The sequence below is a fragment of the Balearica regulorum genome, chromosome 5, assembly GCF_011004875.1.
Source record: "Balearica regulorum gibbericeps isolate bBalReg1 chromosome 5, bBalReg1.pri, whole genome shotgun sequence".
Lineage (NCBI taxonomy): Eukaryota > Metazoa > Chordata > Aves > Gruiformes > Gruidae > Balearica > Balearica regulorum.
Genome location: NC_046188.1, coordinates 13,737,017 through 13,761,110, shown reverse-complemented (window position 1 = coordinate 13,761,110; position 24,094 = coordinate 13,737,017). Strand labels below are relative to the sequence as shown.

Sequence of the window (24,094 nt, the reverse complement as noted above, 5' to 3'; positions counted from 1 at the left end):
TGTGAATTGTAAAAAAGCTATATGCAGAGAAAGGCAAGGAAGAGAGGATGAAAAAAAATTATGAATAATGTCATGTTATGATTGCAGACATGATAAATGAACTGAATTTCACCCCACTAGGTTTACTATAATAACTTTAAAACTTGGAAGGGTTGTACCTGGGAACTTCTTTTTCCTCTTGTGCTAATTGAGCATATTTGTGGCTGCAACTTGTAACACTGGTATCCCCTTCAGTTGCTGGGGTATTAAAGGAGCATCTCCTACCCAGTATCATGGTGCTTGTGGGAAGGAGGAGCTGGAGAGGCAGAACATGGTTCTGTCTGACTTGGCCAAGCTGGCTGACACATCAAAAACCTAGCCATAAGGAATTGAATCGTGTTTGCTGAGGCTGGTGTCTAGCTTGATGCAATAGTTCAGACTCACACAGGTTTCGAGCAAGTAACATCAGACTAGCTTGAAAACTGGCTTTTACCCTCCTCTGAGGCTTGTTGAGTAACCTCTAGTGTCTGCTACTGAGTGTTTCTTTTAAGTTCCAGATGGATGAATTTCTAGAGATAATGTTTTAGTCAATACTGAGAGTAAAACATTGTGTAGCCCTTTCTGGTTTAACGTTACTGTCTTCTGGGGAGACACTGTTTGCTTTTCCCAAGTATTTGTTTCTGTGCCACCGTTCAATGTTGTTGCTTCTGCTGAGCAAACATAAGGTGCTTGACTGGAACTGCCCCTGGTCACAGTTACTAGAGAAGTGGTGGCCTTTCCCTTTTCTCATCTAGCAAAATGATGCTTGACAGGGTTTCCTTTGGTCATGTGTATCTACCCTTTAAGATGATGAATTGGTGGAGGCAGTAACCTCTCATCAGCGAGGAGAGGTCTTATTCATAGGTCATAACGTGCATCATCCTGGTTTTTTCTGTGTGGCTTGTTTATTTGGAATACTGATACTCTGAGGGCTAGTTGTGCTGTCAAACCCCACCCACCCAAAAAAACCCCCTACAATAGTTTTTGCTAAATTTCTGCATCTTGGAGCCAAGCATTCTTTTGATTGAGGTATGAACAGTGCTGTTGGCAGACCTGGTACTCGATTCTGATGTGACTCTGCAGGGACCCCAGACTTGTCTTCTGCACTTGTGCAGCCTTGGTGCTGAGCAGCACTGCTTAAACCAAAGAAATGTGGAATATGAAGGGTCCAAACACGCTGCCAGCTCTTTGACTCTAAAAGCAGGGCTCTCCTCTTAGTAGCTCTAATATCTTCAAGTGAGGTATTTGCTGAAAAGATCAGTTTGAAGAAGCCCTTCTTTGCTTCAGTGAACTGGTATGCTCTAATCCAGAGTCCGGCACTGCCTGTCCGGTGCCGCATGGAAGGCAGAAGGGGAACAAGTTTCTTCAGGCAAAAGCCAGAAACCCCACCCTCTTGCAAGCCAGATTTAACGCAAAGAAGTGTCTGAGTAAAACATAAGAAACTTTAAAGAACCAAAGTCAAAATTTTTAAAAAATGTATTCCCTCAGGTTTATATACATGAATTACAGAGTACTGTACAAAGGTGTAAATGGTCTTTGCTGTGAGTTGTGCATATGCAGCTTAGTAGACAGATTTAACATTCAATTTGAATCTCAGTGCAAGTAGGCACTAAAACATCCAACATACCTCCAAGGTATAAAAAGACATACCAGTTTTACAGGTTTCTCCAGCATATTTTGTTACAGTGCAAAATGCTATGAAATAAAGTTTCTTTAAAAAATTCATATAAATTAAACACATATTGCACTTGTCCCAACCAAAAGTGTAACAAGTTGTACTTACTGAACTAGTTTGATATGTTTTAGAACATTTCTCACACACATGCACTCCTTCCTCCTGGCTATTTGTGCCAAATATGTGTAATTCTTATTCCAAATCTTAAATTATAGCTCTCTGGCTAATCCCTCTTGAACAGACTGCTAGGGGAGGAAAAAAAAAAAAAAAATCACAGCAAATTAACGTAACAAGAAAATTCTCTAAAACCCTTTTCAGTCAATTCAGTCATCTTTCCAGTAGCACTGTAACTAAATACATAAAAATCAGTACTGTTTAAATTTGTAAAGCAAGTGTATTGAACACCAACCATTTCAGACACTTACAGCCCTATTTTCTGGAAAGGTATGACATCTCCCCTTCTAAACACGTACGTATTTCTACAGTACTTCAAGCTGCTAAGCTAACATTGCACCCACAAATGTTTTTGCACAATACCACGGGTAGGACTTTGACTTCTGCACATCACTGGCTGCTGTGGGGCATGTTGGGAGAAGTGGTGCAAAGTCGCATGAACTTTGGAGAACAAAGTCTACTTGGGCTGAATCTAGTCAAATCAATCCGTGCACCCACCAAATGAGAAATAGAGGTGAAGGCAAATAACGTCAATCTTACTAGATTTGAGTTTCCCTAAATCCTTACAAGCCTTGAGATTTAAAGGAACAAGTGCATATGAGTGTAGATGCTAACTTTATGCTTAACATATTTATTCAAAGCTGAAAGATAAGGGAGTAGCTTAGGAACAAACTTTTTTTTTTTTTTTTTTTTTTTTAGCAAACCAGTATGAACAAAGTTGCTACTAAAACCACTGACATATAAAAGCAGAGAAAAAGTAAAACACAGGACTAGCTGAATGCTAGTCCATGTTTTAAATAGCTCAGGGTTACCTGCAAAAAGCTTCCAACATTTAGTTTCCTCCTACTACTTCACCTTAGAGGACTATACTTACTCCTGTTACATACACAAAGAGCATTTATTTTCTGAAAACATTTCTGCATTCAACTCAACTCAGTCATTCAGAACATGAGTGGAAGAAAACCTGATTTTTGGTACTATGACATCCTCCAGATCCTCTTCTGGAGCTGCAACAGTAACTGTACAGTACTTTCTAAAGGCAGGTCCCCATCTTACTTGGATACTACTAGATCTGAAGTTCTTAATAAGGCAATATGCTGTTTATACAAGTAATGAGATGAAATCCTAATTTGACACATTTAGGAACTCTTTATACAGATAGCATACATTTGTACCACTTGTGCGGGTCAAGTGTTTACATTTAAAAAAAAAACCCAACCAGCTGGGTGTTGGATCAGGAGAACAAACAGATAAGGTTCACAAACTGGAAGGCTGCTGGATTACTGGACCCGGTTCACATTCACGAAGGTTGTCTTCTGACCTCATATACATTAGGAACACAGTGACAGTGGCAAAGGTAGCTGCGTTGACAGGAAAAGCACGGAGAAGGGTGGAAGTAAGACCTCTTGTGAACACCCTCCAGCCTTCTTCGTGGTAACTCTTTCTGACGCAGTCTAAAATGCCGTTGTATTGGGTAACGCCTCCGACTCCATCGGCCTGAAGCCGGGACTTGATCACATCCACGGGATAGGTTGAGAGCCAGGACACGATTCCTGACATCCCCCCCGAAAATAGCAGTTTGGGAATAACATAACTGTCTTCAGCTTCACAGCCTAAATACCTGGTCATGCAGTCATAGGTTAGGAAGTAAAAGCCAAAGCTTGGAGTCTCTCTTATGAACGTAGAGACCATGCCCCTGTTGATACCCCTCAGCCCTTCCTTTCGATAGATTTTGATCAAACAATCCAGAGAATTTTTGTAGAGCTTCATTTTTAGTTTGTATTCACCTGTTCCTTGGAGCTGCATTCTTGTCTTTGCCAACTCCATGGGGCAGCAGATGATGCACTGGATAGCCCCTGCCGCTGACCCTGCAAGGAACTGGTTGAGAGGAGTGTCTTTTCCCAGAGCACGAAGCGTGTTTCCTTGTACACCGAACACAAGCGCATTAATGAAGGTAAGTCCCATCATTGGTGACCCAATACCTTTATAGAGTCCAAAAGCCTGATGGAAATAGGAAGGAAAACATCCTTTTTTAACAGTGGTGATAACCTGAAACTGTGCAGAACACGGCCTTTCTGCCTCTCCCTTGTGCCCTAACTTTCTAACGGTGGCCCGAAGATCAGTACTATCTTGCTTTGTAATAATAATTTCATCGCTGCCTAGGACACAAACAGCTAAACATTTTTAGCAGTAGAAATATATAGTTGAACGCATCCAGAAAATAATCTTAGTCTATCCAGAGAAAAGTTTTCTGGTAAATTTTATGCTTTATTTTTTAAGTAGCTAAAAGCCTAAAGTCACACTTTTAGTTATGGTCCTAAAGCTTCAGCAGAAATAAAACCTCACTGATTCCTTCACTCATTGCTCAGATTGCTTGAATTCTCAGAAAATTAGCTATTTGAATAACTCTTTACCTTATTTAAAAAGTTAACTTCAAACTATTGACTTCCAACTTAGTGATGATCTCGATGAAGTTTCTGGCAAATTTCTGACTACACTATTTGCCCTATGGTCAGGTGAGGTTCAGAGTGTTTTTCTCTTGATCTTCAATATTAGTAGGGGTTTCTTAACAGCTTTCCCACCCTTCTGATACAAATTATATGAAGATACAAAATATGTAAAGCATCAATTTTGTACTTACAGATTCTTGCTTTATGATGGACTGAAAGCAATGGAAGGTCCCACGGTAGAGAGGTTTCTCTACATTTTGAACTTGTAGACGAACCTATAAAAAGTCGTATGAGATACTGATTTGCATGTCAAGAGCAGCCTAACTGGTAAACTAGTGTCTTGTACATGTATGGAGATTTGCTATAGCAATGTATATGCAAGAGCACAGGCTGGACACGGGAATGCCACATGTGGCAAAATAATTTAAAAATATTCTGTAAGTGTTTTTGAATTAATTTTTGGGGTGAAAAACATGAAGGGAGTAGGATTATTAAGTTCTTGTGACTCTTAGAAAAACAAGACGTGGAAGTACAACAGGGTACGCTTATCTAGAATTTCAGATTGAAGTTTTCCGGTACTGGCTACAAGAAGTACTTTCTTTAGCTGCCAAGAATACTTCCGTTCACACTAAGGACTATCTGTACAAACCTGATAAAATTTTATAAAAAATGATTTACAAGTGAAGCATGAAATAAGGATAATTTTAAAAGGATGGAAACTTTCAACACCACCACCCACAGTGTTTCTGGGGATCAGAGTCAGGACCCTTCACTGAGATCTGTTTTTTTTCAGAGGGTAGCTGGGAAGAGACTCTCCAGATGTGTCTTACTTTGCATAAGGAAAGAATAAAAATCCACTTGTCCTTTTAGGTTTTAGTTTTTTGTGGGCTTGCTGTTGTTTCTTAACTCACTAAATGCAAACAATTTGTGCGGGTGTTTCAAACCTTTAATGTTAGTAATTGGTTAACTTTTCCAAAACTGAAATGGTCTGTTCTGCTGGACAGATAGAAGCTACTGTAACTGGTGACATTAGGAGACAGGCCAATTGCCCAGATGCTCTTTAACATTTAATGGAAAAGTCCAATTCAGTTCTTCCTGCTAATTTGTCCTCAACACCTTTAAAACAAGACATAAAAGCCTCAAAGCTACCTTATTAGTGCAAAACCCTACACTGCAATAAACTCAATAAATTGTTTTCACTGGCTTGGGGAAGTTAGAAATCCGTCTTTGATCTCCAGCATGAAGGGCTGCAATGGTTCTCAGAAAAGATACTCATCAATCATTTAATGCTGCTGCTGCAACTCCAAGGCAAAAAACTTCAAGCTTTTTATTCTGAACAAAAGAAAATATTATCAGGTCTATATGAGAGATTCCCAACTGTAAAATAGTTTTATCCTTGTTTGCCTAAAGTAATAATAAATACCACTGCAACAATGAAAGACCCATAAGATGATGTGGGTCCAGAAAAGGATTTGGGGAAGGTGGTTTGTCAAAATTCTATATTCAGGTTAGCTTTCTTTGAGGTAAAACATTGTTTACAGTTTCAGTATTTTTTATATTCCTACAACATGTCATTTTATGTTTTCTAAGTAAAAAAATTTCATTTTCAGCATCTTTTTAGTATACACGTTAGTGTATGCTAGCCAGACTAGGAGGCTGAGATCACCCCAGGTCTTCCAAGATGGAACAGGGTTTTAAAACTTTCTAGAGTTAAAAATAGCATTACAGCAGGATTCAAAGAAAAGAAATCCTTTGTTACCCAAAGTGACATTGGGGGGGGGGGGGGGAGGCAGCTTGCTTGCAGATCTGCTTCTTGAGGAGTTTTAACAAAGAAATCTGAACAAGCTATCAGCATTGCATGAAATAAAGGTTTTATTCCATTTATAACTTACTGCTATTGTTTCAAACCCTGTCTGTGCAGTCAAGGACTTCCCCATGTGTAGGGCCTTTGGGAGAATTGCAGCTTAGGAACCTTCTGACTTTAACTTTTCTATACGCTTGTCTTTAGTAGTTTAGAATTAGTCATATTCTATATATAGGTTGAATTCCCTAGTGACATACAACTTCCACTATTTTTGTCTAAATAATTTGTGAAATATTGACTAATTAAGCCTTGTTGTAGGACAAAATATTTAGAGACTATTGACGCTCCAGGTCTAAGAATGAAAAACTGCTCTTTCATTTGAGCACAGAGATGACCACATAGGGGTACTTGCATTAGCAAACTGCCAGGTAAGGCAAGGAATGCCTACAAAACTTTATTTCATGAGTATTAATGCCATATTCAGCAAGCTCTTTAGTGTATACAACTCAGGAAGGATGAATTGTGCAAAGTTTAACCCTCTATTCTATTCATTGCTTTCTTATTTGAAACCCCTGTTACTAAGGTTTTAGGTCCAATAGTAATACTATCATTTCACATCACTAAAGACTTGCATAAAGGTACTCAAGGCTAAGCAAAAACCCCAAACCACCACACCCCCAAGACAGTCCAAACATTTAAATAATGTGCAAAATAAGTGATTTAGAAGTGTTTGAGCAATGCAAATGTTGAAGGATATGTAGTGGGTGAGACCTTAACAACAGTGTGCCTGAGATTCAGTTTTGGAGCCATTGTGTGTGGAAGTGTATACAGCCAGAAATGCATACCAGAAAGAAGGGTCAGAATAAGACTTTACATTTTATTTTTTTAAAAAAGGGATATTTAAACCCCGCTCCCTCCATGCCATAGCTGTAGAGGAGGGACACATCAGTTTAAAACTAAAAAGGAAAAAAAGCTTCATAAGTCTTTTAGATCTTTATTTGAACTAATACATTTGGGAATAAATTAAGACTGAGAGAAACAGAAGTGTTCACCTGGGCTATACTTACTAGGTAACTCTCCCGTGATGAGGCTTATCTGTCATCTACAACAAAGTAACACTTTTGCTGTTAATGAAGACAGCCCCTAGCTCAGAAAGTAAAGGCAGTTAAAAGCAAAAAAGCAATTTTATACATTACATCAACAATCCAGGGATAAGGAGTTTGCCAGTTCTGAGATCAGCTGAGTTGTGGGTTTTGCAGGGTGACTTCACCAGCTTAATCTCTCCCTGTGTGTCCCACCATCCCCCTCCCCACTTTGTGAAACATGATCACTGGCCAAAAAAAAAAGAGAGCTTAAAAACCAGGACAGAAGTAAACTTCTGGCTTATCTAAGCAGCTTTCCCATTGTTCAGTTATATTAAAAACTTACAGTCTAAGGAGACTACCAGCTAGCCCTTTAAATGCTGCAGAACTATAAAAAGGGTTAATTCTTAACACATATACATACACAACAAGTTATGCAATGTCTTTTTTTAAGACTGGTGTTAGTTTTCCCATATACAGTGGTGACTATTAACACAAACATTAGTATTTTCTCTAGCAGAAATTAGATAAATACTTATACCAACCTTCTAACAGGCATGGAAATATACTGTGGCACACTGGATTTCATAGAACATTTAAAGTAATCCAGAAACAAACTCTTTTGCTCTATTGTAAAGTAAGATGCTTTTTCTAAAGCCAACATCTATTTTGCATTAATACATCTGCTAGAACTAGCACGGGAGACCCAGTTTTGCAGACACTTAAATATTTAGTTTCATGCACTAGAAGCTGTAGCACTTTAAAACAAAAAAAACCCCACACATGCTTAACTTTAGTTGAGTGTAGAACATGAGCAATTTTGCTGGCTTCAGTGAAATGACCTGTCACCTTAAGTTAAGCATGTAAAACTTGGCAGCATGGGGGTGAGAGAAAAAGACAGCTGGCCCCATACCACTATAAAAAGTGTGCATGTCTGGATAATACCATTCATGAAAAACATATACTAGACTTCAACCCAATTACTTAACAGATTTACCATTCTCTGAAAAACATACATACAGTTTTTACTATCTGAGCAGCTTGCACTTGACTGGCAAGGACTAATATCTACTAGCTAGGAAAATCTGTATTGAATTAACCATATGCTAGAATACAGAATACAGTGATGACCTCAGTAACACTATCAGTGCTTTGCATATCTAAATTCTGCAAGGTAGAGGTATTCCAAGTATAGCTCTAGTGTGCCACCCGCTATCTGCTGCAGTCAAGTGATCTGGTGTATTAATTTAGCAGGGAATATTGGCATCCCTTCTTCTATTCTTCCAGTGCAAGACTCTAGATAAGGCTGCCAAGAAATGACTGAAGTTGTCATCCCATTCTAAAAAATGGGTTTGGACCCCTAGGAGCCTTGGCTGAAGGGCCCTCCAGGAGATTTCAAATCTTATCTTTGAACAGGGCTTGCTACCCTTAGTATGCATAATGCATACAGCTAAGCAACTATCAGAAAACCAATTTTAACTTGGAAATTTATAAAAACACATAATAATACTTAGGAAAAACCCCCCAGACAAGCTTCATGCTGTGGATTTTTATGCACTTATACCCTTTAGCTAGTGTAATGAATTAATACTTGAGGAGTAAATAGCAGAGCTTGGGGGGGGGGAACAAACCACAAATTTTCAACCTAGTAACAAAGTAGGTTTGAGTTACAAACACAGGGAGAGGTAGTTTTAGCAGTTAGTGGTGAACAGTTGCAGAGGAGCAAGCTTAGAACAAATCTAAGTTAAATGTAAGATCATATTTTCAATTACAGTGTTGTTACTGCACTGATGAACTTGTAGTTTAGGCCAACATTTATCATGTTACTGGGTTGAATAATACATACAAAGAATTTTTTCACTTCTGAAGAGCTGGAGACTGCAAGTCTGTAAACAGAGGTTGAGGAGGCTCACTCCAAGCTTTCCAACACAGATTTATGTTCCTACAGTGTCTGGGGATTTTTTTTTCCCCTCCCCCACTCCTTAGAAAAACTTCAAGTTTTCTACCTAAAGACAGAGGTATTTCATAACCAACCCACCTTAACAGTGTCAAATGGGTGTCCTACCAGCACTCCAGCAGCACCTGAAATGAAACAAATGCCATGGTTATGACCCAGTTTTCTTCCTGGGTCTGGGGCTACAGCAGCCCAAGCGTAACCACCAGCCTGAGGTGCAAGCACGCAGCATCACTGGTAGGCCAGCTAAAGAGCATCCTATCAAGTCAGAAGGTAAGAGAAGTTCAGTCCTTCAGGTCACTACTATGTGCCTTCATGCTCCCATCACACTTCTGAGCCCCAGGCAGGGGGTCATGGTGTGTGACTACATGTGCCATGTCATCAGGGAGGTTCAGCAGTGATTCCTGGCCTCAGCCCAAGGCAAGTCCAGTGGGCAGAAATCACAGATTTCCTCAGAAGCAAAATATTTCATGGACATGCCATTCTGTAGAGGCATAGAAAACCTGGAAGCTTCTCTAAAGGCAGAAGAAAATTCCATCTCTCTGCTCACAGCCTTTCCAGATGTGATGGTAGCACCTGCAGAAGGACCATGCATTACCAAAACCCTTTGCTTTATTCTAGTGTCAAAGGACTGTTTAGAAGTTACATGCAAGCCTATTAGTTATACTAATCCAAATACACGTATTTTTCACTGAAAACCACAAGTACTAGCTGAAGCAAGGGACCCTCTAGTTTCCTGTTTCTGTGACCAAAACTGGAAGTTCAATCCATTTATGACCACTGACAGTGAGAACTACGAGTCCTTCAGTGCAGCTTCTCACATTTGCAGAGAGAATATCTCTCCCTCTCCTAGAGGGGATGTGGCAGAAATACACAGCCCACTCTAGGATGGAGTAGCTCAGGTTGTTCATGGGCAGCACAGGGAGTGGCAAGATGGTCCAAGTCACAAAAATAGTGATGTGCACTGCGTTTGGCATGAAAAGACCAGTGGCACAACTGGTCCCTAGCAGGACCCTGGTAAACAGGGGTCACTAAGACAATGTCAGAGAGAAGCTAAAAAAACCCACCAAAAATCCCCACCACAAAAAACCAAACCAAAAACACCTCTTTGCCAGGTTGGCAAGGAGAGCAGCAAACACAAAAAACTGAAAAGACACAAGAATAAATCTAAACACAATTTAACAACTGCTAAAAATAGAAGGAAGACAGGCCATAAGCAGATGCACCGGGAAAAGCGAGATGAGCGTACATCTCCTCCCTATGTTAAAGCTCTCCGCTATAAATATTTTCAGGTCAGAGGGGTCCCTCAGCCTGCAGCTGCCCGTTGGCTAACCCCGACAGCTCCCTCCCTCCCTCCCCGCCAGCCTCCCCTCCGGGCAGACCCCGGCGCTGCGGCATCGCCCCGGGGAGGGCCAGCCCGCACCCCCGTCGCCACAGGGAACCCCCGGGCCTCCCTCCGCGCCGCACCGGCGCTGCCGCTGCCTCATCGCCCCCCGCGCGCAGAGCAACTCTCCGCTCCCAAAATAAAAGCACCGCGCCCAGCTCTCCCCTCCCCCCCTTTTCCATCCCTCCTTTTTCAGCTTTTTTTATTTTCTATTTTTCCCATTTTTCCCTTACCCCCATTTCATTCCCCCCCTTTTTTTTCTCTTTTTTTTTTTTTTTTTTAGCCCCCCTGCTCCTCACCGCCGACGCAACCCGCGAGGAAATCCAGAGCCATGCTGGCAGCCTCCGTGCCCGGCGGCGTCCAGGCCCTGCGCGATCCCGCTCCACACACTGCCGGCGCTTGCCTCCCCGCCGGCCATTTATACCGCCGCCCCCCCGCCTCCCGCCGGAGAGGGGCCGGGCCGCGCCACGCCTCCGAAGGGGCGGGCTGAGGGACAACTCCCCCCCCGCCGCCCGCAGCCACTGGCGGCCGCGTCGGGGCGGCTCCGGGCAAAGGGCGGGGCGGGGATGGGACTGCCGAGGATCGGGGGGGCGAGGGGGCCGGAGCCGCGGAAGGGGCGCCGGAACTGGGCTCCCCTACCACGGCTCCTCCCGCCGAAGCCTTCCGTTCTGTTTTGCAGCTACAGCTGGCTAATTAGCCAGGAGGAAAGGCGGAAAGAAATTCTGGAGGCTGGGGAGGTGGTTGGTGGGGACGGGGGTGGAGCGGGCAGAGCATCTCTCCTGAGGAGCATCAACAGCCCCGGAGTTGTTTTGGGTGGTTCAGGGAGGCTGTCCGGGTACATCTTGCTTTCTGGGTGAGCCATCCCTGGGCACTGGTGGTTGGAAAGCCTGCAGGGCTGATGTCGTGAGGACTTTGGAGGGGGTGCCTCCTTTTAATAGGGGTGAAATGTCTGTAACACCCCTCCTATGAAGACAGGATGAGAGAGTTGAGGTTCTTTAGCCTGGAGAACAGAAGGCTCCGGGGAGATCTTATTGTTGCCTTTCAATATGTAAAGGGACTTCTCTATGAAGGTGGTGAGGTACTGGAACAGGTTGCCCAGAGAGGTTGTGGGTGCCCCATCCCTGGAAGTGTTCCAGGCCAGGTTGGATGGGGCTTTGGGTAACGTGGTCTAGTGGAGGGTGTCCCTGCCCATGGCAGGGGGCTTGGACTAGATGATCTTTAAAGGTCCCTTCCAACCCAAACCATTCTGTGATTCTATAACCCAGAGTTATCCCAGATCCCCAGCCAGTGTTGTCCCAGAGAAGACAGAAAGAGTTGTGCCAACAGATGTGGGCTCTGCGCTAACTGCTTCTCCCATGGCTCAGCTGCAAGTGCAGAGATGAGATCCTACCTCTGACGTTCAAGGCCATAAACCAGTAGCCTGCTGCCCATGGGGCTTGGCAGAACACTGGATCTCAGTATTATACATTGCTGCTGTGCTGCACCCTGCACAAGAGGCTTCTCCCCTCCCTGCAGGCTTTTCTCATTTTATATTAACCCTACTTTCCTACTAATGTTACCTTGCTTCAAGGCGCTCTGATGCCAGAGCCTTTAAATGGGAAACTCAAGCTGCTGACAGTTTCAAAAGGGAGCCCTGCTTAAGCTGCTGTTATTTCTGCAGGCAATGTCTGAGAAAGGGGAATACCAGTGCCCTAGAACAATAAGTAGCCTATTCGAGCTTTGTTTAGAGTAACATGATCTCTTCAGGGCCTGCAAAGTCAGCTTTTAGAGAGTAAGTTCCAGAAGCAGAACGCTAAAGCAGCTGGATTTTTTTTTTTTTTTTTTTTTTTTTTTGCATTGCTTTCCATGGTATGGCAGTGTTTTTCTAGTGTAGCAGCTCAATACAAAGCCAATAAAATCTTGCAGTGGAACAGCACATTAAAAATAAAGCCAACTTTTGCCTTCTGTGCAAAGAAAACACAAATAAATGAACAAGGATGCTTCCAAAGAGGTCTGGAACTACTACTACAGAACAAATCCTGAGAACCTGTCCCAGATTTAGCAACTCTTGGACCATCATGACAATTAATAAGCAGATAAGGTGGAAATGCAAAGCATTCAATGAATCCCTGACCCTCCCCGTATCTTCTTCCAACCCAGCTCTCAATTGGGTTCCTTCTCATCTCTAGACAATGTCAAACCAAATCAAGCACCCAGGTGTCTCCAGGATGCTTTGGATTCCCCGATGCACACACCTGTCCCACCTGGGGACAAGCAGTTGATATTAGGGAGCAGGTAGGCAGGCTGGTCCTGCCCTTTGCCACAGCACCGATGGCTTTGGGAGCTGCCCAGCGCTGCTGTATCACACACCATTCTTCCTCCTAATGGGGACCTGAGACCTTGCCGAACCCATACACCTGCAGCTAGTCCTTGAAATCAGAGAGGAAGCCCCAACCACTCCATTTTCCTTAAACATTTTCTCTGAGTAGAGGTGGAAGTGGCTTTCTGGGAAGCTTGTCCACTCTGGCATGCACAAGAGGAATTGCAATCACGCACACAGCTCTGCAGGCAAAAGTTCAGATGTTATATGCATCTGTCTCGCAGCACAAGCCTTGGAAGGATCAGCTTCGCCTAAAACATTCCTAGCCAAAGTGTTTTTAATGTGTTAGTCAAATCCCTTGATCTCCCGGGCAATCTGCCTCAGAGAAATTACCTTCTCCACCAGAAGTGTTTTGTAATTTTAATGTTCACCCACAATGGGCAGGGAAAACAATTTATTTCCTCTCTCTTTGCTTGCACCTTTTAGGTTATCTGAAGACAGTTTCAAATTTTAGTCTTTTCTTCTCTGAATTATATTATTATCTTTTGATCTCTGATTCTTCTTACCCCCCCCCCCTTTCTTCAGCTGATCTGGAGTTCCTTGAACTGACCCCTAAAGCCTTGCTGAGCGAGTAATGGGAGTTTACCTTGGGTACTTGCAGACAACACTCTTGTTCATATTTCTGAGTATGAGATCAGATATAGGCAAGAGTCCTTTCGTATCGTAACGTAATGTAATGTAACATGCTATCCTTGACTTATGGTCAGCCTGTGACACACGATGTGCTCCAGACCCTTTTCAGTAGGTCAGCTGTGTGCCACAATGTTGCCTATCTTGTACTTGCACAGTTTCTTTCTGCATAGCTATTCCTAGCTGTCCATGCTAAATTGCTTTTTCCAGATTGTTTTTCCGGTTTGTCAAGATCACTTGAATTCTAATCTTGCTGTCGATGTTTTGCAGCCCCTCCCAGGTTGCAGCAATCTGCAAAGGCCTGTTGTTCCCGCGTACTTGAGCTGTTCCTAATAAGTTTTATTCAATGCTACTGAATGTTTCATTCAATGTCACTGAACCCCACTGCAGCAGCCTTGTACTTCAAAGGGGACAAGGCGGGGGGGGGACGGGCACTTTATAAATTAGCACAGAGAACATCAAGGGCTCATTGGTATGAAGTTTGAGATGTCAAGGGTTGGCTCACTAAGGGATGAGCATGGCTTTAGTCCTACTGGGGAGTTCCCCTTTTGTTCATCTTTTCTTGCTTGGGGTTTGGTTTTATTTTGTTTTCTGTTTGAGTTACACTTGTGAGGCAGCTTATTATTTATGTAGAGGAGTTTATTAAGCTTGTATGTGGGGAGGGACAGTGAGTCAATATAGGTGCTTATATCTCTGTGTGGCTTCCATAGGAGCTTTGCGATAAAGGGAAGGAAGTCATTCAGCTCTTACATTTGGTAGTGTTCCTTAGGCCAGACATTTTGCCTATTAATCCAGGGCCTTATATGTGCAGTACAGATACGGTCTTGGAGACAAGAGCTAACCTGACGCTCAAGGAAACCCATACTTAATGGTTCTCCTTGTCACTTGGGCTGTTTTTCTAGATAGTTCAAAAGCTATGTCTGATCTTGCATCTGCTTTGTCGATGTGTGGTGCCTCCGGCTCAGAGCGTGACTCAGACGTCTGTTGGGAGCTCTTGTGCCCTTCAGGCTCCATAGATTCGGCTCAGCTGTGACTGCCTTTCCTTTTATTCTGCTGAGGCGGATCCAAACACAACTTACAACTGGCTGGGATGCATGCCCTAGAGAGCTGGAGTGAGGGGCTGTGCTTTCCCTGCTTTCTTCTTCTTTGGGAACATTTAGCTTCCCTGCTGGATGGTGAAATGGGGGCTCATCAAATAGAGAAAGCTGAAAAGAAAGAGGTGACAGCAGCTTGGGAAACATATGGGACCTACCAGCACATACAGCAGCAGCACTGCCACGTGTCTGAGGGGAAAGGTTAAAGTTATAATTTAATGTCGTCCTTCAAAGACCCTCTTCCTTTTATCCTGTTCTTTTAGGTCTGAATGGTGGCGGTTCAGGTGGAAGAGGCTTTGCAGGTGATGCTGGAGGAGTGAGATAGGAGAGAAGATTCCCCTTCATTCTCATGGCAAGAAGTGACTCTGTTGGCCACCTGCTGCCCTTCATGGCACCCAGGGAAGATCTGGGAGAAGGTGAGCCCGAATGAAAACCTAGGAAAGAGAATTGGGAGAGTAGGGAAGAGAGCAGAACGAAGAGGAGAGTAAAGAAGCAGCAGGGCAAGATTAATACTGCAGGTAAATGACACATGAAGAAAAAGGGCAAAACCAGGTAAAGTAGGAAAGGAACAGAAATACGGAGTTGTGATAAACTTGTAGAAATTCTGGTGGCAATGGCATGCAATAAAATACACATTGTTGACTCAGGTGTTTCAAAATCTGTTTGCTTGTGAGTTTGGCATCAATAATTGGACATGTCCCATTAGAATGTGGAAAGTGGTGGGTGGGGGGGGTCTTCCCTTTGCTCCCCAGAGCTTCACTGGGGTTTGGCCAGCTCTGGGACTACCTGGCAGGAGAATTTCCTTTCATATAATCTTCTGCCCTCAGCCCTTTCCTTATCTTCTAAGGTAATGCACTGCTGCATCATCACAACTTCAGTACTCATCACGTCACACAGAAAAATGCACCAGTTTCTCTTTTATTTTGAGCTGGGATTGGATTTTGAGCTTCTCTTTCCTAGCACCCACTTGGGCTCCTCTTCAAAGACTCTCCAGGGCAGCAGCTCTCTGTTCCTGGTTTGTGGTGTGAACCTAGGTGGCATTTAGACAATGTGCGTGCAGCTGTGTTAACATTGCATCTGCACTAGCAAACTGCTTGCAAGGAAAACCTTGCATTTTCCGAAGACTGCAGCCCAGCACAACTAGGCTTGAAGATCAGCTAGTGCTTCACTGTGACCATCTAAAGTAGCAACAAGTAAATCCAAATGGTGAAATGAGAGAAAGATTTGGAACATAAGTACATAAGAAAAAAACTCAGAAGCTGAGCTGCTCTGTGGAAACACCCAGTGTCTGAAGAAGATTCTTCTCCATGTGAATTCACTGATTACCTTTGTGTGAATTTGAGTCCATTTTCTTCATTTGCCTAAACACTGTTGTTTTCTTTGCCCTCGCCCTCACAGAGGCGAGGGGTGCAATGTGTTGGGTTTGGGTGGCAAGGTTTTGGTGGCTTCTGTGAGAAGCTGCTAGAAGCTTCCCCTGTGTCTGACAGAGCCAATGCCAGCCGGCTCCAAGACGGACCCGCTGCTGGCCAAGGCCAAGCCAATCAGCGCCTCTGTGATAACATATTTAAGAAAGAGAAAAACAGTTAGAGAGAGCTTTTGCAGCCAGAGAGAGGAGTGAGAAGATGTAAGAACATCTGCAGACACCCAGGTCAGTGCAGAAGGAGGGGGAGGAGGTGCTCCAGGTGCCGGAGCAAGATTCCCCTGCAGCCCGTGGTGAAGACCATGGTGAAGCAGGCTGTCCCCCTGCAGCCCATGGAGGGAGGATGAGAGGGTGTAGAGATTCCACCTGCAGCCCGTGGAGGACCCCACGCCGGAGCAGGTGGAGACACCTGAAGGAGACTGTGGCCCTGTGGGAAGCCCGCGCTGGAGCAAGCTCCTGGCAGGACCTGTGGATCCGTGGAGAGAGGAGCCCACGCCAGAGCAGGTTTGCTGACAGGACTTGTGACCCCATGGGGGACCCCACGCTGGAGCAGTTTGCTCCTGAAGGTCTGCACCCCATGGGAGAGACCCATGCTGGAGCAGTTCGTGAAGGACTGTCTCCCATGGGAAGGACTCACGTTGGAGAAGGCCGTGAAGGACTGTCTCCCGTGAGAGGGACCCCACGCTGGAGCGGGGGAATGATGAGTCCTCCCCCTGAGGATGAAGAAGCGGCAGAAACACCGCGTGATAAACTGACCGTAACCCCCACTCCCCGTCCCCCTGTGCCGCTGAGGGGGGCGGAGGTTGAAGCCGGGAGTGAAGTTGAGCCCAGGAAGATGGGAGGGGTGGGGGGAGGTGTTTTAAGATTTGATTTTATTTCTCATTCCTCTACTCTGTTTTGCTTGGTAATAAATTAGATGAATTCCCTCTCTAAGTTCAGTCTGTTTTGCTCATGACAATAATTAGTGAGTGATCTCTCCCTGTCCTTATCTCGACCCACAAGCTTTTGGTTATACTTTTTCTCCCCTGTCTGGAGGAGGGGAGTGATAGAGCGGCTCTGGTGGGTACCTGGCCCCCAGCCAGGGTCAACCCACCACACCCACTTGTTGTACTCATTGTCCCACTCAATGTTATGTTATTGAGTCATCAGGATACTCCAGATCCTCAGGATGCAGCTATCTTTGAAGACAGAGCAGCTGGGGCATTATTCATAGTGGACTAGATGCCTTTATTATCCATTAACTTTATGACCTTGGGTGGCTTCAGGGTATTCTCTGGCATTATTATCGCACTGGCTTCAAAGGTACTGTATATCAAATGTTGAAACTTCCCAGCTTGATAAAATCCCTTGATAAGACTGGTGTTTCAAAGCATGAGGTGTAACTGATGCATTTGTACAAGAGTCAAGTGCTGCTGAAACAGAGCTGCTTTGTTTATAGATCTGGTGATGGGTAGGGGCTTTGTGATCCCTCAAAATGTCCTGGTTTGGATCCCAGGATGTGAGACCCCTTCTGTTCCAAGGGAAGTCATGAGCCTGGCTGATGAACCACTGTCTAAGCTAATATCTGAGGTGTTGAGCTTGAGAGAGGCAGAGACTGAGAGGTGCTGCAGGAAGGGAGTGGTTTAGTGTGCGGTAATTGTAAAGTGCTCTGGAAAGTTTGGTATAGAATCATAGATCATAGAATGGTTCGGGTTGGAAGGGACCTTAAAGACCATCTAATTCCAACCCCCCTGCCATGGGCAGGGACACCCTCCACCAGACCAGCTTGCCCAAAGCCCCATCCAACCTGGCCTTGAACACTTCCAGGGATGGGGCATCCACAACTTCTCTGGGCAACCTGTTCCAGTGCCTCACCACCCTCACAGAGAAGAATTTTTCCTTAATATCTAATATAAATCTCCCCTCCTTCAACTTAAGGCCATTACCTCTTGTCTTTCAACAGTCCCTCTCCAGCTTTCTTCTAGGCCCCCTTTAGGTACTGGAAGGCTGCAATTAGATCTCCCCGGAGCCTTCTCTTCTCCAGGCTGAACAATCCCAACTCTCTCAGCCTGTCTTCACAGGAGAGGTGTTCCAGCCCTCTGATCATCTTTGTGGCCTTCTCCTCTGGACTTGTTTCAACAGGTCCATGTCCTTCTTGTGTTGGGAACCCCAGAGCTGGACGCTGTACTCCAGGTGGGGTCTCATGAGAGTGGAGTAGAGGAGGAGAACCCCTTCCCTTAACTTGCTGGTCACGCTTCTTTTGATGCAGCCCAGGGTACAATTGGCTTTCTGGGCTGCTAGTGCACATTGCTGGCTCATGTTGAGCTTCTCATCCACCAGCATCTCCAAGTCCTTCTCCTCAGGGCTGCTCTCAATCCGTTCTCTGCCCAGCCTGTATTGATACTGGGGATTGCCCTGACCTATGTGCAGGACCTTGCCCCTGGCCTTGTTGAACTTCACGTGGTTCACACGGGCTCACCTCTCAAGCCTGTTGAGGTCCTTGTGGATGGCTCCAACTTTCCATGCTTTATCTCAGTAAAGCAGAAACATTTTTATTACTGGACACACATCCTTTCCAGGAATCCTGACCTCGTCATTTTAAGCAGAAGTTGCCAAGTTCTGACATGCACCTTCTTTGTCTCAGCCTCTGTTCCATGTGTATTGTGTATGCAAAGGAGCATTTTACTGGCTTATTGGAGAAGACAAGAGGAAGAAGCAGAACTTGCAATTAAACCAGTCATCAACATTTATAATCACTCTGAGGAGGAATCCATCCCTATTCATAGTCAGTTGTCTTGTGTTTGGTTTGAAATACAAATCAATAGCCAAGCCCCCAGGTGCTTTCCTGGAAGCAGATGAGAAATGAACAGACTGAAAATGCAGAAAAAGCTGCCTACAGGCATTAGTCCAAAGTCCTTTCTTTGGCACTACTTTCAATTTTGAAGATCATATATACTTTGAGTTCTATTAACTAAACTGCTGAGGCTTTCCTTTTCTGTCATGTTTCTTTTAAGCAGTCAGCAAATAGGCTAGTGAGGGCAGACCTACCCAAACACACCTCCATACTGGGTCTTTTCTTCTCTCTTCTTGGTCCCATCTTTATTTCTGGCCTGTGCTGGTACTATGATGGTTAAGACACTATAATTATTTTTTTATGGCTATTTGGGGAAGGATCTGTGTCCAAAGTACCTGAAATATTACGAGGATTATGTCCTTTTATGTTTGCTGCAGGTGGAGCAAGTGTCTTTGCTGCTGGCCTCCCTTGGAGAAGACCAGGCGATTTTATGTGTGCATACAGTCTGCGATATGGAGAGCAGATCTCCAGCAGAACCCAAACGCTAAGCTATTCGGCAGCACAGTTTTAAAGTGCCAGAGAGACACTGAGATAAGAGGGTGGACACTGAGTCTAGTTACCTGAATTAGTAACTACCTATCAGTCAAGCCGCTTTAACCATCCCTCCCTCTGCATATTACTGTCACTCAACAAATATACTTGTGACTGGTGACAGTGAGCAAAAACTGTTGGGAAATGATTCAGAAAAGGAAGATAAAAACTCAGCAGTTGGCATCTTCATAGCATTTTTGCAGTTGGGATTTTAAGGCAATATAACCTAAGCTGCAGGCTGTTTCTGTGAAGTAAAAATATGCAGTTACGCCCATTTCAAAGATAAAGGAAATTGCTAAAACTTAGCTGTACTCTGGGAACAGGAGGCAGAGCTAGGAGGAGAATCTCCTCTGCCTGCCTCCTGTCTTTGTTTTTAAGCCACCCTGTTCTTACAGGAACATTTCTGTGAGGCAAATGATTTTTCACTGCCAACAGCTATACACATATACTTTCTATACCATGTACTTGAAACCTTCTGGCACAGTTCGTATCCATGTGCAAAGTCAATGACTGGGAGACCAGGTCTCCAGCTGAATCTAAATGCTAAATTATTCAACAGTGTAGACACACAGTATGATGCACCAGTCAGTAATGAATGAGAAGAAATAGCAAAAAAAAGCGGGAATATGTTGTGAGGCAGTGCCACTAAGGTTTATATACAGACATATTTTTAATATCTTGGCCTGTCTTCAAGGCAGCTCCTGCTGGGCCATATGTGGGCTTCCAGCAGTCACGTGGAATATGTTTGTTGTGCATTAGTCATACAGAAAAGGCACCCATTTCTTAGAAACTGAAAGAACAGGCTTAGTGAAATGACTAATGTACCTTTGCAGAGACTTCCCAAGTACTCCTGAACTAATGCCAGGGAAAAGACAAGAGTGATAAGCGAGGCCGTGAACTTCATACAATATTCAGAGACCAGTGCTGTTAGTACTGGCGTCTGGGTATTCTTTGCTAAAGCTGGAGGTGCTACTGAAGGAGCTACGGAAACTTCTGGCTTAGACCTCAAATTTTTCTCCAGCTCAAGCCCATGGAAAAGGTCATGTAAATATTGGAGGCACAGAATTGAGGATTTGATGATGAAATGGGTCTGAATTTCTGCTAGGACTGTGTACACTGCTTACAAAGATTTACGGCAGAGATCCCTCGATTAGTGTTGATCAAGCTAGCATGGGTAACAGTAGCTCTTTGTGCCCCAACAATATGGGGATCTTCTCTGGCATTAAACTTGCTTTGTAGCAGAATTTTAAATGAGATGCTTTGGTTTTGCTTGAATGTATTAATGAATTCAGTGTACTTTCACTTGTTTTTCACTTCTGCGAGATAAAAAGTCTTAAATTCTTTTGTATGTATCCCTTCTTAACATAAGCTCATAATAATGCTGGTATTCAGAAAAAGTACTCTTTTCTGAACTCATTGGTGGCAGGTTTGCCAGTTAAGTATATTTATGACAATCTTTCCCACATGATTTTAGCAGCTGATATCTAAGTCCTAAATAATAATGTTTTATAGTTTTAGAGCTGAGTTTTCTTCCAATTTTCCAAGTAGCTCTGAGGTTGTTACATCAAAACAGATAGTTCCAAAGGGAAGGCAGGCTGTCGGCTAGGCAAACTGGTGTAGCATCTCATACATTTTTCACTGGTGTACAGCGGAGATCTGAGGGAGACACAGTTTGAGAATACTGGAGAAAAAGATACAGAGCCATACACCCTGGAGAGAGCACCGATACTGCAACAGCATCATCGGTGGATTTGGGGCTTGTCACTGTTCCTACCATGGCAGCTTTTTTTTTACTGCCCAACGCCTGAACTACCCCTGCTGAAAAGGTTGAGTGGGGCACATGAATATTATCGTGACAAATAGTGTAATCATCGCTTGATGGGGAAGATGAGGTGGGGAAGGGGAGTACCTCCCTCTGCTCCTGGCTCTCCAAGCTTGCTGCCAGGTCACTGCCTACATCTTCTGTTTATTAAAGTGCAGAAAATGTGCAAGAGGTTGGAAAGAGGTTCAAAGTACAATTAGAAAGTCAATAGCAGTCTTGACATCCATCACAGCCAGGAGTCCTTCCAAAGTGCTGGCAATGTTGGCTGGCATAAAATCCTTTCCCAGAGTTGACTGAGGTGGTGCACTGTCACATTTCCTCTTTCTTATTGTAAAGATTAGGGTTTGAGGGGAAGAGTTATATGATACTTAGAAAGAACCTGAGAGCAATACCATTTTTAATATATAAATTTTCACATGGATGTTTGTGTAGAGTGGGTGCTAATGTTGTTACTTCCGCCTTTTCCCATGATCTATTCCTGAACAGACTTGTGGCTCGCTGAGAAGTGCCTGAATCCTTGCAGTGACTTCATGGCAGTGGACATACAGCACACCGGTTGTGCTGATGAAAAGATTAGGTGTAGGGAGATTGAGTGACTTGCCCAAAGCCACAGCCAAAATCTGCATCACTTCATAAATTACTGCAATCATCTTCAATCCCCTTGGAAATGTATCATTTTCCCTTTCCTTGGAAATGCATGTAGAAACATTACAACCTTGTATCAGCTTTCCAGAGGTGAAATCACTGATCACTTACATCTGGCTAAAAGCAATGCGGTTGCCAATGCTCAGAGTGGTTTTCTTACTGGTTTTGTTTGTTTTGCTATGAAATTCCTGCTGTGAATGTTTGAGTCCTTGGAATTATTGGTTTTTCATTAGTACCTGAGATAAAGGACAATGAGACACTTTGATTTGAAAATCCGTAACACAGCTGGAGCCTGGAGGTTCCGCCCCCGTTTCCACCCACCGCCACAGAAGCCAAGCGCCAGGCTCTGCCAGCTCAGCATTGCTGGTGTCACTCTTTCCTGTTCTGCAATGTGCAAACAGCCCGGTGACGCAGCGGGGTAACGCTGTTTGAACAGTCTCTTCAGTCAAGGATTTTTCTAAAATAAATTGGACACAAATTAATGGATATGCATGTGAGTGGGATATCGCGTAGCACCAGAGGAGTAGAAAATGCAGCATGTTATGGCAGGAAACGAGGCAGGAACGTTTTCTCAGCAAATCTGGCTTGACGAGCTAGCAGGTGGTTGCAGAGGCGAAAGAGGACAGGCTTCTCTTTCACTTTGCAGGACGGATGGAGTTGGTGATGTCCTGGGAGTGAGCTGTGGAAGGAGAGGGGGAAAGGGATGCTCCTGCTTTTGTGTCTCACCTAAAGGATGTTACTTAACATTGCTTACCTACCTAAAGTCTCCCTCTCTACCTTTCCTTTTGCTCCATACACTTGTACTGGTCCTCTAACCCTGCTGCCGCTTTAGCCATGAAGCGTTTCTCTATGCCTGGGTGGGCAGACAGCTGCCTCCTCCTGTGAAGCAAACGGAGTGTTTCATCCATCACGCGCTGTGCAAAATGAAGGCCTTCCTCGCTTTTCTATCACTTAGTTTCATAACTTCCTGCAGATTGCTTCATATAGTCAGATCTGTCTTTTCATCTGACAGCACCTTCCACGCTCTGCTTTCTCAAAATCCCCTGTGAAACTCGCCCATTTTGATCAAATCGCTCTTAAACAGCTTGCTACTGGAGGAAAGGACTTGTGGGTTACTTCTATGCCTTGTGGAGGCTCAAAGCATACGTTTCATGTGTCAGATTTCCTAGGGCATGCTTTGAGAAGACCATCTAGGTTGAGACAAGGCACTTTCGCTCATCCCTGCATAGATGTGGACCATGGCGTTTCTTTGCAAGCTGGACTAGCAGTGATCTCTGTCAGTCCTTGGACATTGTGTCAAAGGGTGACAGGAATGACTCCTGTTTGATCCTGATAATTCAAGATTTCTTTGGGCTGGACTTTTTGGGCTGTCTCTGTTGACCTGTGGCATTGGAGAGCTGGATTCTGCTAAGTGTTTCTAACGGGGCTGGTATCTGAGAGCTGGTATATCTCTGAAACCTGGGGAAGAAGGGATGAAAGAGGAAGCTCCTTCAGCAAGGTGTGAAGGACAATGAGACCTCAAGGACTCTGTGTCTCTAGGAGGACTCCTGGTCAGGGAGGCCAAATGGCTGCCTTGAGGATCGCTCTGTTTAGCGGGGAGTTGGTCTGTACTGTTTGGGATGTGCCAGCAAACGCAGTAACACAGGTTTCATTTCTCAGACGAGGTTTCCTTCATGCTGAATTACACTTTCCTCCGTACTTGCTTGTGCGTGAACACTTCAACACTTGCGCGGGGCTCTTCTTCCAGAAGGCTCTGCCCTCAACGCTGTTGCACGGTGGCTGGGCTGAGCGGGTCACGCACAGCTGACGAGCGTGGCAGCGGATGCTATTTGCCTCTAAGTCCTGGCCAGACACTGAGAGAAGTGATGGACACTACAGCAGTGGTGACTGTGTCTGCTTGGGGCTTATGCTACCCTGCTAAGCCCCCGTCGAGGCAAACGTCCCCTAAATAGCTGTGTGTGTGCATTCCTCCAGAACCGGCTGCCCCCAGTGACACCTTCATGGGACAAGGTGAAAGATCTCAAGCACCTATATGTTCTTCTTTCAGATGGCTGCCTTCTGAATGGCTTGTTTGCAGAGCAATTCCAGTCATGTGGAAAACATGACTTCTCCCAGTATATCTCATCAAAATGACCCAAACCATTATGAGAAGGTTATCAAAATGCTTGAATCTGGAATCAGCTTTGTGCTATATAAAGCAAACTAACATTTTGATAGAA

The 24,094-nt window shown here is 44.3% G+C and overlaps 1 protein-coding gene across 2 annotated transcripts; it reads right to left on the bottom strand.

Annotated features, from left to right (window-relative positions):
* Window positions 1-1,479: 1,479 nt before the first annotated feature.
* SLC25A29 (solute carrier family 25 member 29) lies at window positions 1,480-10,971 on the bottom strand. 2 transcript variants are annotated; one of them, XM_075753555.1, is made up of 5 exons: window positions 10,841-10,934; window positions 9,242-9,285; window positions 7,189-7,223; window positions 4,509-4,592; window positions 1,480-3,868 (listed from the first exon to the last, which is right to left on the bottom strand). In XM_075753555.1, exon 5 carries the CDS (start codon window positions 3,833-3,835, stop codon window positions 3,125-3,127), a length of 711 nt encoding a protein of 236 aa, XP_075609670.1. In that variant the 5' UTR covers window positions 3,836-3,868; window positions 4,509-4,592; window positions 7,189-7,223; window positions 9,242-9,285; window positions 10,841-10,934; the 3' UTR covers window positions 1,480-3,124. The 2 variants fall into 2 exon arrangements, with proteins under 2 accessions (XP_075609670.1, XP_075609668.1); XM_075753553.1 differs by lacking the exon at window positions 7,189-7,223 and having other exon boundaries at window positions 10,841-10,971.
* Window positions 10,972-24,094: the final 13,123 nt, after the last annotated feature.

What these genes read in the sequence shown, in the direction of transcription:
- SLC25A29 (XM_075753553.1), bottom strand. Translation starts at nt 10,874, where the DNA reads ATGGCTCTGGATTTCCTCGCGGGTTGCGTCGGCG. An exon ending in CCTCGCGGGTTGCGTCGGCG is followed by an intron (nt 9,286 to 10,840) that starts GTGAGGAGCAGG and finishes GTTTCATTTCAG; the next exon opens with GTGCTGCTGGAGTGCTGGTA. An exon ending in ACCCATTTGACACTGTTAAG is followed by an intron (nt 4,593 to 9,241) that starts GTGGGTTGGTTA and finishes GACTTTTTATAG; the next exon opens with GTTCGTCTACAAGTTCAAAA.